Below are 15,878 nucleotides of genomic sequence, written 5' to 3' on the forward strand. Positions count from 1 at the left end.
CAAAAATACAGAACTTTCCCTGTTTCCCAGGAAACAGAAGGGACTAGGCCAAAACAAAACAGAGAACTTACCCTGTCTCCTAGGCAACAGAAAAGACAAGGCCAAATCAAAACACAGAACTGTCCCTGTCTCCCAGGAAACAGAGGAGAGAAGGCCTGGACAGTATCTAACAGAACACACACATATCACATAGTCACACACATCTGTGTGTATATCTACAGCTGACACCACACACAGCAGAGTGACACCCTGAACACTAAGCTTGTCAATCACAGAGTGGGGAGATTCTGAGTGAACTAGAGCTAGCCAATGAAAGAGAGATGCTGTGAGAGGTCTGAAAGAATGGATGAGAGGTGATTTTGCTCGGGCGCATTTCTGAAGGTTATAATCACACGCCTCTCTACAACCTATTTCAGACGGAATTCATGGTATGACACGGCGCGCGCACACAAACACTCACACAGTCGCTCTGTCAGGCCTGTGCCACCCACACACACCAAATATAACCAGCGTGGCCGGGTAGAGGAAGTAGCAGTCCAAGGAGAGAAACACGTTAACACACTCAAAGATAGGAGGTCATAGGGTTTTCCTGAAATAATAAAACTCCTGGTCCTCGACAGGAGGACACTAGAGACAACAGAAACAGAAAATCAACATATTTCTATTGGTAAAGGCAGAGTGGTGGACAGCGGGGGTGGTATTGGGAACTTTGGGGCTGGAAGAGGATGGGATTCCATCCGCCATCTTGGTCAGTTAGTTCATCACAGAAGCCGTAGTATACACAATCATGACAATTATGGCAGAGGAGAAGTCAGCCAGTAGGAAAGAGTCATTTTAGATAGGTCATTGTATCAAAACATTTAATTAGCCTAACATGATGAAGAAAGGGAACCGGTTTAATCTAAATAAGCTCTTTATGCTCAAGGCCTAAAGTGAGGTTATATCAACCAAATGTATTTATAAAGCCCGTTTTACATCAGCTGATGTCACAAAGTGTTACACGGTAACCCAGCCTAAAACAACAAACAACAAGCAATGCAGATGTAGAAGCACGGTGGCTAGGAAAAACTCCCTAGAAAGGCAGAAACCTAGAGAGGAACCAGGCTCTGTGGGGTGGCCAGTCCTCTTCTGGCTGTGCCGGGTGGAGATTATAACAGAACATGGCCATATATTAAATATTTCAACTGCTCCACTAGCCCTGATAGATATGACTCTCTAGAGGAGGGATGGACCACTGACCCAGCCTATACCAGCCAAAGCCAACAAACCCTAACCCATAAACTGAACCAAAACTGTGCCAAGAATGTGCAGAGCTGTCATCAAGGCAAAGGGAGTCTACTTTGAAGAATCTCAAATAGAAAATATATTTTGATTTGTTTAACACTTTTATGGTTACTACATGATTCCATATGTGTGATTTCATAGTTTTGATGTCTTCACTACTAGAAAATAGTCAAAATCAAGAAAAACCCTTCATTGAGTAGGTGTGTCCAAACTTTTGACTGGTACTGTATGTATATACATGTGTATATACATGTGTATATATATATATATATATTTATATATTTACTGTGTTTTATTGTAGTTAAGAGAGTTAAATAGTTTAACTGCACAAACGGATTAACTGCACAGTTGACTGCATGTGTGGGTGTGGATGTGGGTGTGGGTGTGGTTGTGGGTGTGGGTGTGGATGTGGGTGTGGATGTGGGTGTGGGTGTGGATGTGGACGTGTGTACACAGACCCGCGAGCCACTGCAGCCCCTCCACGATGTGTTCAGATATTTTGTGACCCACACCCCCATCAAAGTTGCCCATCCCTGCTCTAGAGGGATTAGCTGGTCCACTGCTGATTGGTGGAGGGAGGGCTGTGACATCATACAGGTGTAGTGACATGTTCTGGTTCCTTTGATAAGCTGATTGATGTTTGGTCAGGACCTTATCAGCCCTTCACAGACAGCTCTCGAATAAGACATACACACAATGCACACACCATTGACTTAAAATGGTACACACACTCACAGATGCATGTACGCACACAGGCAAACACTTCAGTCCAATTTCTTATTTCACTATGTTAATCTATAAATCTGTCTCTGGAGCCTCGTCTTTTTTTCTACCAAGGTGCAGACAGCATGTTCTCCTTGTATTACGCTCTATACCCACTCAGTATTTATCCCTGGACACAACTGCGTCAGTCCACTCCGCGAACAGAAACGCTAGGATCCATGCTAAACTCCATTCCAGGCCCCTAAACAGTCCGTTCTAATGTCATATTCCCAGTACAGACCACAGGCAGACATCGAGAATCTGGTTTTATAGGATCGTCCCCTCAGATTACAAATAAGGTTTATATGACCACATTTATCATCGGATGACTTAGATGACTCGGAACATCAATCGGGAGAAAAGACAGAGAGATAGAGAGATTCTGAGTTACAGTATACAGTAGTTAAAATTGTCATTGTAGAGATGTCCTTTTCTTGACATAATGTAACAATACTCCTACCCAGCACCTCTATCTTTATCTTCCTCTCTTTCTTTTTATCTTCTGCTATCTGTTCTCTATCTACCATATCTTGCCATCTTACTCTCTGACACTCCTCTCAACCCTCCACCTTCTCTTTCTTTCTTCCTCTCTCTCCTCTCCTCCCATCTCCCTCCTCCTCTAGACCTGAGAAATGGATTGCGAGAACCATTGAAAGAGCTCCATCTCTCCATCCCCCTCTCCATACCTGAGGAAGAGGTGATGAGTGATCCGTGGGAACTGGTTCTGCGGAGCATCCGTAGTCCGTCACTCCAGGAACGAGACTTAGGCAGGCGCCGTAACAGCCTTCCCAAACGCCTGGACACCTGACCAAAACACGCACTGCCCATATCGCCATCCTCACCCCCCAAGTCGCCCTCTCCCTCACCCCCCACCTCAGCCGTCAGATGCAGAGACAAAGATTGAGAAACTCTTAACTGGTTTACACCCTCACCTCTCTCCCCCTCCTCTACCCCCCACCCCACCATCAACGGTGCTACCGGTGTCCGGCTGGGAGCGTGGCACCACCTCGCTGGCACAGTCCTGTACCCCAGGCCGCCAGCTCCCTCCGGCGAATGCCCTCTGCCCCTCTCCTGCCTGCGGCTGAGGGACTCCCTGTCGGCCCGAGGGCTGCCTGCTCGCCAGCCTCCCCAGTGCCCGCCATCCCAGCGCCACCACTCACCCAGCTGTGCCACGCTCCGAACCAGCACCCCGCCCACCTCTCGCTTTGTCACCCCGTACACACACAGACAGACCTCACACACACCTCGCTCTTACCTCACGCACACACTCAGACACACCGCCTCCTCTTCTTCCCGTACCCTTCCGATAGTCAGCGTACACACACACACACCTCTAGCCCTGACAGTCCTCACACCTCAGCATGCCTCTCTCCCCTCCCTCCTTCTCTCCCTCATCCTCTGTGAAGTTTCCTCACACATACCACTACCCTCAACCTATCCTGACCCCACTGCTGGCATCGCTCTCTCTCATTCACTTGTTTTGTAGATGATGGACTCCGTGTTCTCTTGTTCTTTCTCTCTATCTCTCAGCTCTCTGTGCCTCTGCTGCAGCACCCACACACTCTGCAGCAGCAGACAGCTTAAAGAGACAGAGCCCCAACACTCAAACTCATCATTGCTCGCTCTCTCTCTCTCTATCACTGGCTTCCCCTCTCTAGCCCTCCTTGTCTATCAAAATATTTGTCCATCTCCAGGGTCACTGGACATCTTTGTGGTCACACGCCAATAACACAGTAAACATGCGAGAGCAGAGCACTGCAGTGTTGGATACTGTCTCCCAAATGTTGTCTCAACTTCCACTGCCTCCTTTCCTTCCGTCTCTCCCTCGCTCTCCTCCAATTGCGCCATCTCTCTCTCTCTCTCTCTCTCTCTCTCTCTCTCTCTCTCTCTCTCTCTCTCTCTCTCTCTCTCTCTCTCTCTCTCTCTCTCTCTCTCTCTCTCTCTCTCTCTCTCTCTCTCTCTCTCTCTCTCTCTCTCTCTCTCTCTCTCTCTCTCTCTCTCTCTCTCTCTCTCTCTCTCTCCTCCAATCGCTCCCTCTCTCCCTCGCCCTCTCTCCTCCAATTGCGCCATTCTCTCTCTCTCTCTCCTGTTTGAATATCACAGCCTGGCAAGTGAAATGATTCACCACAAAACATCACAGAAACGGTGGTAAGTCTTTTTACTGTGTGACATGCTTCGCACCATGCTTCTGTATGTGTGTCTGTATGTGTGAGTGTGTGTCTATGTGTGTGTGTGTGTCTGTATGTGTGTGTGTGTGTCTGTATGTGTAAGTGTGTGTCTGTATGTGTGTGTCTGTGTGTATGTGTGTCTGTATGTGTATGTGTGTGTATGTGCATATCTTGGTATATATGATACACACTCCATTGGCTATGAATATGCCCTGGAGAAGACATCGAGAGGGCTGCTGGGACTTTTCCTGCCCTACTTCTGAGCCTGATGAGTTTGGAGGCACAGGATGTACCAGCCTTCATCAAATCACACACACACACACCTATATATACACATATATTACCTACTCATCTGCAACAACATAAGTAATATAGATTATATGATTATGACACCAGTTATATCAATAGCACCATCTCTCCATGCACTGCTGAACTAGCAGCCACTTAATACATTCTGTTTTACACTACTGTCTTCTTCTTTGTGTGTGTGTAGCACCTGTTGTGTGCCCACTCCTCCTTTCTCTAACACCGATTAAGACGAGGCAGTTACACACACACTGCTGTCTCCACAAGCCACCTTAGAGCAGTCCCAGGGCCTGCCAAGTGCATAAATATAACCTGAGTAAAACTCCCCACAGATCTGTCACACATACAGGAGAACTGCATCAGCTCTCTCTCACACACACACACACACACACACACACACACACACACACACACACACACACACACACACACACACACACACACACACACACACACACACACACACACACACACACACACACACACACACACACACACACACACACACACACACAGGAGATAGTCTCTTATGTGAAGACAACATCACTCATTGGTATTCATCCCATAACAGTTCAACTAATATCTGAAATCTTAAACCATATTTCCTTATTTAAAAATTTTTTATTTATTTAAACCTAACCCTAGCTCCATGTGCACACCCTGGCTCTACCCTAACCCTAGCTCCATGTGCACACCCTGGCTCTACCCTAACCCTAGCTCCATATGCACACCCTGGCTCTACCCTAACCCTAGCTCCATGTGTACACCCTGGCTCTACCCTAACCCGAGCCATAACCCTAACCCTAACCCGAGCCATAACCCTAACCCTAGCCATAACCCTAACCCTAGCCATAACCCTAACCCTAGCCATAACCCTAACCCTAGCCATAACCCTAACCATAACCCTAGCCATAACCCTAACCCTAGCCATAACCCTAACCATAACCCTAACCCTAGCCATAACCCTAACCCTAACCCTAGCCATAACCCTAACCCTAGCCATAACCCTAACCCTAGCCATAACCCTAACCCTAACCATAACTCTAACCCTAACCATAACTCTAGCCATAACCCTAACCCTAGCCATAACCCTAACCCTAGCCATAACCCTAACCCTAACCATAACTCTAGCCATAACCCTAACCATAAGCCTAACCATGCCATAAAGTCCTCATGAAGGGGTGAATAGAAAGCTCGGAGGCAGCATCATGACATTGAGTTGTAAAGATTCTAATGTCTCTCTATGACTGACATCCCTGCACAAACGTTGAACATTTCTGCCTGGCCCAATGTTGAACTCTCTTTTCAGACGAGACTAGCATGGTCAGAAGGGGTCATGTTAGACATTTTTAGATATGCTAGGCTGGTGGTTTATTAAACATGTGTAGCAGTGGTATGTGTGTACAGGAAGCTTAGAGCCATTAACACCCTCTGCTTCCTCTGCTGGAGTCAAAAGGAGCTCTGAGAGTACGGTAACACACAGTCAGACTGCTATGGCTGCTGCTGAAGACAAGGCCAGCACTGTGTAGGGGATGGGGGAGGGCATAGGGTTTAGGATACAGGGAGGGCACAGGGTATATGTGGGCTAAGGGAGGGGACAGGTTATACTTTAGGGAGGGCATAGGGAGAGTATCTCCATAAACTACCAGTATACTAGCTACCAATGAGAGAACAGGAGAGAGAGAGAACAGGAGAGAGAGAAAGAGCACAGGAGAGAGAGAGAGAGAGAGAGAGAGAGAGAGAGAGAGAGAGAGAGAGAGAGAGATAAGGACAGGATTGAGAGTGTGTGTAGGTGTGTATCTGTGTGTGAGTTTCTACAACAGCAACTTTAGAGACCTTTAATTAAAAGATAACACTATCATTTTGTAAGGTTGCAGTTTTAGACCAAGGAGGGGTAAAGTAAGAAACTGTACAGTATTGGGCTTCCCTCAGACACAAAATGGCTGTAATGCAACACTCACGATCAGGTTAATTTGGAAGTGGTGGATGGAGTGAGTGGCAGCTCTATGTGGAAACACACACACACACACACGATAAATACATATAGAGGGATTAGTGCTTCTAGTCCAAACTGCTCTATGAGATTATAACCTGCATTTTATTAAGATTATATGTACTATATGGATCTAGAATGGATCCTATATATGTACACTACCGTTCAAAAGTTTGTGGTCACTTAGAAATGCACATTTTCTAATGATCAATTAGCCTTTTAAAATGATAAACTTGGATTAGCTAACACAACGTGCAATTGGAACACAGGACTGTGTTCCATGGGCCTCTGTATGTATCTATGTAGCATTTCCATTCAAAATCAGCCATTTCCAGCTACAATAGTTATTTACAACATGAACAATGTCAACACTGTTTTTCTGATCAAATCTATGTTATTTTAATGGACAAAAACAAGGACATTTCTAAGTGACCCCAAACTTTTGAACGATGGTGTATATATGTACGACGTGGATCTAGAATGGATCCTATACACTACCGGTTAAATGTTTTCGAATTCAAGGGTTTTTCTTTATTTTTACTATTTTCTACATGGTAGAATAAGTGTGAAGACATCAAAACTACGAAATAACATATATGGAATCATGTAGTAACCAAACAAAAGTATTAAACAAGTAAAAATATATTTTAAATTTGAGATTCTTCAAATAGCCACCCTTTGCCTTGATGAACAGTGTCACATCTGGAGGAAACCTGGCACCATCCCTACGGTGAAGCATGGCGGTGGCAGCATCATGCTGTGGGGATGTTTATCAGTGGCAGGGACTGGGAGACTAGTCAGGATCGAGGCAAAGATGAACGGAGCAAAGGACAGAGAGATCCTTGATGAAAACCTGCTCCAGATTGCCCAGGACCTCTGAATGTCCCTGAGTGGCCCAGCCAGAGCCTGGACTTGAACCAGATCTAACATTTCTGGAGAGACCTGAAAAAAGCTGTGCAACGACGCTCCCCATACAATCTGACAGACCTTGAGAGGATCTGCAGAGAAGAATAGGAGAAACTCAATATGTGCTCGCAAAACAGTCCCGTATCTGACCACTTCCGTATTGAGCGAGTCACTTGTATTTCCTTCTTAGTTTTTGCTTGTAAGCAGGAATCAGGAGGATAGAATTATGGTCAGATTTGCCAAATGGAGGGCAGGAGAGAGCTTTGTATGCATCTCTGGGTGTGGAGTAAAGGTGGTCTAGAGTTTTTTTCCCCTCTGGTTGCACATGTGACATGGTGGTAAAAATGAGGTAAAACTGATTTTAAGTTTGCCTGCAGTAAAGTCCCTTGCTACTAGGAGTGTCGCTTCTGGATGAGCATTTTCTTGTTTGCTTATGGCCTTACAGAGTTGGTTGAGTGCGGTCTTACTGCCAGCATCGGTCTGTGGTGGTAAATAGACGGCTATGAATAATATAGATGTAGATATAGATGAGAACTCTCCTGGTAAATAGTGTGGTCTACAGCTTATCATAAGGTACTCTACCTCAGGCGAGCAATACCTCGAGACTTCTTTAATATTTGACATCGCGCACCAGGTGTTATTGACAAATAGACACACACCCCCGCCCCTGTAGCTTCTCTGTCCTGCCGGTGCATGGAAAATCCCACCAGCTCTTTATTATCCGTGTCGTCGTTCAGCCACGACTTGGTGAAACACAAGATATGACCATTTTTAATGTCCTGTTGGTAGTATAATCTTGATCGTAGGTCATCTATTTTATTTTCCAATGATTGCACGTTAGCCAATAGAAGAGATGGCAGTGGGAGTTTACTCAATCGCCTACGAATTCTCGTAAGGCAGCCTGACCGCCCCCTTTTTTCCCTTCTTTTCTTCACGCAAATGATGGGGATTTGGGCCTGTTCCTGAGAAAGCAGTATATCCTTCACATCGGACTCGTTAAAGAAAAAATATTCTTCCAGTTTGAGGTGAGTTTGAAGTAATTTTCGGTAATAAGAGACGGTAGCAGCAACATTATGTACTAAATACGTTTTTTAAAATAATACAAAAACTCGAAAAACCTAACAAAAAAGCACAGTTGGTTGGGAGCACGTAAAACATCAGCCATCCCCTCTGGCGCCATTATAAGGTGCAGGGTGGAGTAGCGGGTGGTAGCCAGATAGTAAGAGTGAGTAAGTGCAGGGCAGGGTACTAAGCGGGTGCTGGCTAGTGGTGACCATAACAGTCTGATGGCCTGGAAATAGAAACTGTTTTTCACTCTCTCGGTCCCAGCTTTGATGCACCTGTACTGTCTTCGCCTTCTAGATGGTAACGGGGTGAACAGGCCATGGCTCGGGTGGCTGAGGTCATCTCATCTACTATCCCTCTCTTTCTATTAGTCTCTCATCCCTTTCTCTCTCCATCCTCTTCTATCTTTCCTGTCTTCTGTCCTTCCCTTTTTGTCCTTGACTATCTTTACCTATCATCTCTCTGCCCTCTCCCTTTGGCCTCCTCTGCCCTCTCCCTGTGCCCTCTCCCTCTACCCTCTCCCTGTGCCCTCTCCCTCCCCTCTCCCTGTACCCTCTCCCTGAGCCCTCTCAATGTGCCCTCTCCCTCTCCCTCTGCCCTCTCCCTGTACCCTCTCTCTGCCCTCTCCATGTGCCCTCTCCCTGTGCCCTCTCCATGTGCACTCTCCATGTGCCCTCTCCCTGTGCACTCTCCATGTGCCCTCTCCCTCTACCCTCTCCCTGTGCCCTCTCCCTCTCCCCTCTCACTGAGCCCTCTCCCTCTACCCTCTCCTCTCCCTGTCCCTCTCCCTGTGCCCTCTCCCTGTGCCCTCTCCCCTACCCTCCCTGCCCCTCCCTACCCTCTCTCCCTGTGCCCTCTCCCTGTGCCCTCTCGCTGAGCCCTCTCCCTGTGCCCTCTCCCTGTGCCCTCTCCCTGTGCCCTCTCCCTCTACCCTCTCCCTGTGCCCTCTCCCTGTGCCCTCTCCCTGAGCCCTCTCCCCCTACCCTCTCCCTGTGCCCTCTCCCTGTACCCTCCCTGTACCCTCTCGCTGAGCCCTCTCCCTCTACCCTCTCCCTGTGCCCTCTCCCTCTCCCCTCTCACTGAGCCCTCTCCCTCTACCCTCTCCCTGTGCCCTCTCCCTGTGCCCTCTCCCTGTGCCCTCTCCCTCTACCCTCTCCCTGTGCCCTCTCGCTGAGCCCTCTCACTGAGCCCTCTCCCTGTGCCCTCTCCCTCTGGCCCTCCCTCTCCCTCTGCCCTCTCCCTGTGCCCTCTCGCTGAGCCTCTCCCCCTACCCTCTCCCTCTACCCTCCCCTGTACCATCTCGCTGAGCCCTCTCCCTGTGCCCTCCCTCTCCCTCTACCCTCTCCCTGTGCCCCTCTGTACCCCTGCTGAGCCCTCTCACCCCTCTCCCTGCAGCCCTCCCCTCCCTACCCTCTCCCCCTCCCTCTGCCCTCTCCCTGAGCCCTCTCCCTGTGCCCTCTCCCTGTGCCCTCTCCCTGTGCCCTCTCCCTATACCTGTGCCCTCTCCCTCCCTGTGCCCTCTCCCTGTGCCCTCTCCCTGTGCCCTCTCCCTCTACCCCTGCCCTCCCTGGCCCTCTCCCTCTACCCTCTCCCTGTGCCCTCTCGCTGAGCCCCCTCTCCCCTCTCCCTGTGACCTCTCTCTGTGCCCTCTCCCTCTACCCTCTCCCTTTGCCCTCTCCCTCTACCCTCTCCCTGTGCCCTCTCCCTGTGCCCTCTCCCTCTACCCTCTCCATGTGCCCTCTCCCTCTCCCTGTGCCCTCTCACTGAGCCCTCTCCCTCTCACTGAGCCCTCCCTCTACCCTCTCCCTGTGCCCTCTCCCTGTGCCCTCTCCCTGTGCCCTCTCCCTGTGCCCCCTCCCTGTGCCCTCTCCCTGTGCCCCCTCCCTGTGCCCCCTCCCTGTGCCCTCTCCCTCTACCCTCTCCCTGTGCCCTCTCCCTGTGCCCTCTCCCTCTCCCTGTGCCCTCTCCCTGTACCCTCTCACTGAGCCCTCTCCCTCTACCCTCTCCCTGACCCTCTCCCTGTGCCCTCTCCCTGTGCCCTCTCGCTGATCCCTCTCCCTGTGCCCTCTACCCTCTACCCTCTCCCTGTGCCCTCTCCCCCTACCCTCTCCCTATGCCCTCTCCCTGCCCTCTCCCTCTACCCTCTCCCTGTGCCCTCCCCTGCTGCCCTCTCCCTGTGCCCTCTCCCTGTGCCCTCTCCCCCTGCCCTCTCCCTCTCCCTGTGCCCTCTCCCTGTGTACCCTCTCCCTCTGCCCTCTCCCTTTGCCCTCTCCCTGTGTCCTCTCCCTGTGCCCTCTCCCTTTGCCCTCTCCCCTAACCTCTCCCTGTGCCCTCTCCCCCTCTCCCTGTTCCCTCTCCCTGTGCCCCCTCTCCCTGTGCCCTCTCCCTTTGCCCTCTCCCTGTGCCCTCTCCCTTTGCCCTCTCCCTTTGCCCTCTCCCTCTAACCTCTCCCTGTGCCCTCTCCCTGTTCCCTCTCCCTGTGCCCTCTCCCTTTGCCCTCTCCCTCTAACCTCTCCCTTTGCCCTCTCCCTCTACCCTCTCCCTTTGCCCTCTCCCTGTGCCCTCTCCCTGTTCCCTCTCCCTGTTCCCTCTCCCTGTGCCCTCTCCCTGTGCCCTCTCCCTGTGCCCTCTCCCTTTGTCCTCTCCCTGTGCCCTCTCCCTGTTCCCTCTCCCTGTGCCCTCTCCCTTTGCCCTCTCCCTTTGCCTCTCCCTGTGCCCTCTCCCTGTGCCCTCTCCCTCTAACCTCTCCCTGTGCCCTTTCCCTGTGCCCTCTCCCTGTGCCCTCTCCATGTGCCCTCTCCCTTTGCCCTCTCCCTCTAACCTCTCCCTTTGCCCTCTCCCCTCTCCCTTTGCCCTCTCCCTGTGCCCTCTCCCTCTACACCCTCTCCCTGTTCCCTCTCCCTCTGCCCTCTCCTCTCCTTCCTTTGCCCTCTCCTCTGCCCTCTCCCTCTTCCCCTCTCCCTTTACCCTCTCCCCTGTACCCTCTTTCCACTCCTTTCTCTCCTCATCGCCAACTCTTCTTCTCCTTTATACCGCTCTTTCCACTCTCTTACACTCTCTCTTTCCACTCTCTCTTTCCACTCTCTCTTACACTCTCTCTTACTCTCTCTCTTACACTCTCTCTTTCCACTCTCTCTTACACTCTCTCTTTCCACTCTCTCTTACACTCTCTCTTTCCACTCTCTCTTACACTCTCTCTTACACTCTCTCTTTCCACTCTCTCTTACACTCTCTCTTACACTCTCTCTTTCCATTCTCTCTTACACTCTCTTTCCACTCTCTCTTTCCACTCTCTCTTACACTCTCTTTCCACTCTCTCTTTCCACTCTCTCTTACACTCTCTCTTTCCACTCTCTCTTTCCACTCTCTCTTTCCACTCTCTTTCCACTCTCTCTTACACTCTCTCTTTCCACTCTCTCTTACCACTCTCTCTTTCCACTCTCTCTTACACTCTCTCTTCCACTCTCTCTTTCCACTCTCTCTTTCCACTCTCTCTTTCCACTCTCTCTTTCCACTCTCTCTTTCCACTCTCTCTTTCCACTCTCTCTTACACTCTCTTTCCACTCTCTCTTTCCACTCTCTCTTACACTCTCTTTCCACTCTCTCTTTCCACTCTCTCTTTCCACTCTCTCTTACACTCTCTTTCCACTCTCTCTTACACTCTCTCTTTCCACTCTCTCTTTCCACTCTCTCTTTCCACTCTCTCTTACACTCTCTCTTTCCACTCTCTTTCTCTCTTACACTCTCTTTCCATTCTCTCTTACACTCTCTCTTTCCACTCTCTCTTTCCACTCTCTCTTTCCACTCTCTCTTTCCACTCTCTCTTTCCACTCTCTCTTTCCACTCTCTCTTTCCACTCTCTCTTACACTCTCTCTCTTTCCACTCTCTCTTTCCACTCTCTCTTACACTCTCTTTCCACTCTCTCTTACACTCTCTCTTTCCACTCTCTCTTTCCACTCTCTCTCTTCCATTGTCTTGCTCTCTTTTCTTCCCCTCCCCACTTCAGTTCTCTCTGAGCACCCTGACATAGAGCCTACATAGGACAGAAAGAGTGGAGGAGTCCATGAAGAGTAGAGCAGAAAGATGCTGTGTACTGAAGAAAGTAGTGTGATGTTGTGTGTGAGAGAGCACAGTGGTGACAGAGAACCGTGGTGATAGAGAACCAGTAGGATTGAATGTGGGCTAGATGACACCTGAGCCATGTTTAAACACATACAGACACAAACATGCCACTCCCTTCCCCTCCAGAGCAGTCACACATGGGAAGATAACTGGGACCAAAATACCCCCATACAGATATGACAATGGCAGATGACCTACAGTAGTACTGACACATGCACTAGCTTAATATTCCATAAACACAAGCATAACTCTAGACTTCCTAAACTAACTTTGTCCTTCTCTCTCTCTCTCTTTCTCACTCCCTCATTCCTGTCGCTCTGCATAGGCTAATGCCTGAAGCTGTGCTTGCAAATCATGCTGTGACACTGAGAGGGAGGGGAGGCTGGAGGAGGATAGGGGGACAGAGAGACGAGTCTGGGAGGACAAGATAATGAGGTTTCCATAGGAGGTTGCTGGCTGCAGCTCTGAATGCTTGGCAAAGTCACGCTCTCTCACTCTCTCTGAAGAGTATATTGCTAGTCTAGTCCTGGCCTGATAGTGCGCTTCACATTTAAGCCAGATGCAACAACAGCCAGCAGTATCCACCTTGGTATGAGGTCAATATCCAAGCCTCATCTTCCAACTATGATGTCACAGCGCATCCCTCAAAGCAATTCTGCACTATCATCCCATATCACACCAAGTGAAAGAAAAGCAATCAAGCACAAACCATCTCTATTATATTGTAGTAAAGCAACAGTTTCACCTTCCTCCTGAAGAACTGGAACTGAGTGTGTCCTCTACTGTCATGGTTTACCCACTACTTACTTTTACAATTGAGCGCCTGCTGGGCGTTGATTGGCTTGTTACAAACGTCGCACCAGTCCTGAGTAACTGTTCTGGTCCAGAACAGGTGGCCCTCCCCTGTCTCCGCACGCACGCGTGGGTCCTCCTGCTCCTGGGAGGCAAATATTGACCAGGCCTCCTTCCGGTGTGGTTCTGTGCGCGCGAGTTTAACGACCCCTGTCCTTCCCTGTGTCAACCGCTCCATCGGTGGCCCCCCGGTGTCCCCTTTGGTACCCGGCCCGGTGGTCTCACCAGGGAGGCTGTGGGATGCGCGCATCCTGACTGGCCGGTCCCGATGTGAGTGTGCGCCAGTGTGTCCGTTTGTGGGCGCGCTTGATCTGTCACACTTGGCATCTGCTATCTGTTCGTTGGCCGATGTGCTTGAACGAACATTTGTGACGGTCTTCAGTGAACTCCCTCCGTCATCGGCATAGTCATTGCCGCTTGCCCTCCGTCCGCTTTGACCAGTGTCCTCCCTCGCCGCCGTCATGTCTCTCTCCGTGTGCCCACAATCAGGCCTGCTGCTGTCGCGTTCTCTGTCGAAGCTACGTGGCACCAGCTCCGGCTGAGCCCCACTTCTCACCCCGGGATTCCCCCCTCCTACCTCGGCTGCTGCTCGTTGGTGTGCCGGGGTCAGGGACGGGTTTATTCGGGTTGCTGTGACTGCTGATAAGACCGACACCGAACCGCACTCCCGCTTCACCGATATCTTCCTGGTCACCATATTCTCCAGGGAGTATTTCCTCGGTAACGTTATTTTCTTATTCCCGGTGGCCGTTATTTCCTTAAAGAAAAACTCCTGGTCTGGGCTAGGACGATGCTGTCTTGGTCCTACCACACTCACGGAAGCCATTGCCCTGCTCCTAATACAATGCCCTAATAACGTGTGTGTATCGGTGCGTGTGCGGTGAATGTAAACTAAATTGAAGCGCGAGCCAGGCATGAAGTGTGACACATCTGCAACGACGATTCTGAAAGCGTTTAAATGCCACAGGGGGACGAGCACTCTTAAAGCGGCAGTGTGCTTAATCCAGGGATTTTTCGGTTTAGTTTCAATTTAACCAGGGATTAAACTACTACTAGGTTACTTCTACTAACACTACAGTACTATTATTATTTGTACTACTATTACAGTAGCCTACTACTACACTATTTATAGCCATGACGAGCTTTGAAAGGCTGGTCATGGCTCACATCAACATCATCATGCTGGAAACCCTAGACCCACTAGACCCCTACTCTCTTTTCACCCACGACTGTGTGGCCAACTACGACTCCAACAACATCATTAAGTTTGCTGATGATACAATAGTGGTAGGCCTGATCACTGACAACGATGAGAGCCTATAGGGAGGTCAGAGACCTGGTAGTGTGGTGCCAGGACAACAACCTCTTCCTCGATGTGAGCAAGACAAAGGAGATGATCGTGGACTACAGGGGCTATAGTGGAGCGGGTCTAGGGTTTCAAGTTCCTTGGTGTCCACATCACCAATAAACTATCAAGGTCCAAACACACCAAGACAGTTGTGAAGAGAGCACGACAACACCTTTTCCCCTTCAGGAGACTGAAAAAGATTTGGCATGGGTCACCAGATCCAGCACCAAGTCTAGGACCAAAAGGTTGCTTAACAGCTTCTACCCCAAAGCCATAAGACTGCTGAACAATTAATCAAATGGCCACCGGACTATTACATTAACCCCCCTTGTTTTTACACTGCTGCTACTTGCTGTTTACTATCTATGCATAGTCACTTTACAAATGACCTTGACTAACACCTGTACCCCCTGCAAATTTGGTAGGTTACTCCCTGGATATAGTCTTGTTGTTGTCATGTCATTTTCCTGTGTTGCTTTTTACTTTAGTCTATATAGTAAATATTTTCTTAACTCTATTTCTTGAAACTGTATTGTTGGTTAAGGGCTTGTAAGTAAGCAGTTAACAGTAAGGTTTACACTAAATACAATTCGATAGGGGCCTATTGTAGGCTATTAATACTGCACTATATTACTACTGCACTATATTACTACTACACTATATTACTACTGCACTATATTACTACTGTACTATATTACTACTGCACTATATTACTACTGCACTATATTACTACTGCACTATATTACTACTGTACTATATTACTACTGCACTATATTACTACTGCACTATATTACTACTGCACTATATTACTACTGTACTATATTACTACTGTACTATATTACTACTGCACTATATTACTACTGTACTATATTACTACTGTACTATATTACTACTGCACTATATTACTACTGTACTATATTACTACTGCACTATATTACTACTGCACTATATTACTACTGCACTATATTACTACTGCACTATATTACTACTGCACTATATTACTACTGCACTATATTACTACTGCACTATATTACTACTGCACTATATTACTACTGCACTATATTACTACTG

At 49.0% G+C, this 15,878-nt stretch overlaps 1 protein-coding gene across 3 annotated transcripts in view; it reads right to left on the bottom strand.

Moving 5' to 3' along the window:
* Positions 1 to 14,398, bottom strand: part of LOC124003550 (ras association domain-containing protein 5-like) — a 51,466-nt gene extending 37,068 nt beyond the window's left edge. For 2 of the 3 annotated variants that reach the window (XM_046311895.1, XM_046311894.1), the window contains exon 1: positions 13,415 to 14,398. In XM_046311895.1, coding sequence (XP_046167851.1) covers positions 13,415 to 14,375 — 961 coding nt within the window. In that variant the 5' untranslated portion in view covers positions 14,376 to 14,398. Of the gene's footprint in view, positions 1 to 2,732; positions 2,883 to 13,414 lie in introns of those variants that run through there. The other variant, XM_046311896.1, reaches the window with a different exon arrangement.
* Between the last annotated feature and the right edge of the window lie 1,480 nt (positions 14,399 to 15,878).

Source organism: Oncorhynchus gorbuscha, linkage group LG18, assembly GCF_021184085.1.
Source record: "Oncorhynchus gorbuscha isolate QuinsamMale2020 ecotype Even-year linkage group LG18, OgorEven_v1.0, whole genome shotgun sequence".
Taxonomy (NCBI): Eukaryota; Metazoa; Chordata; class Actinopteri; order Salmoniformes; family Salmonidae; genus Oncorhynchus; species Oncorhynchus gorbuscha.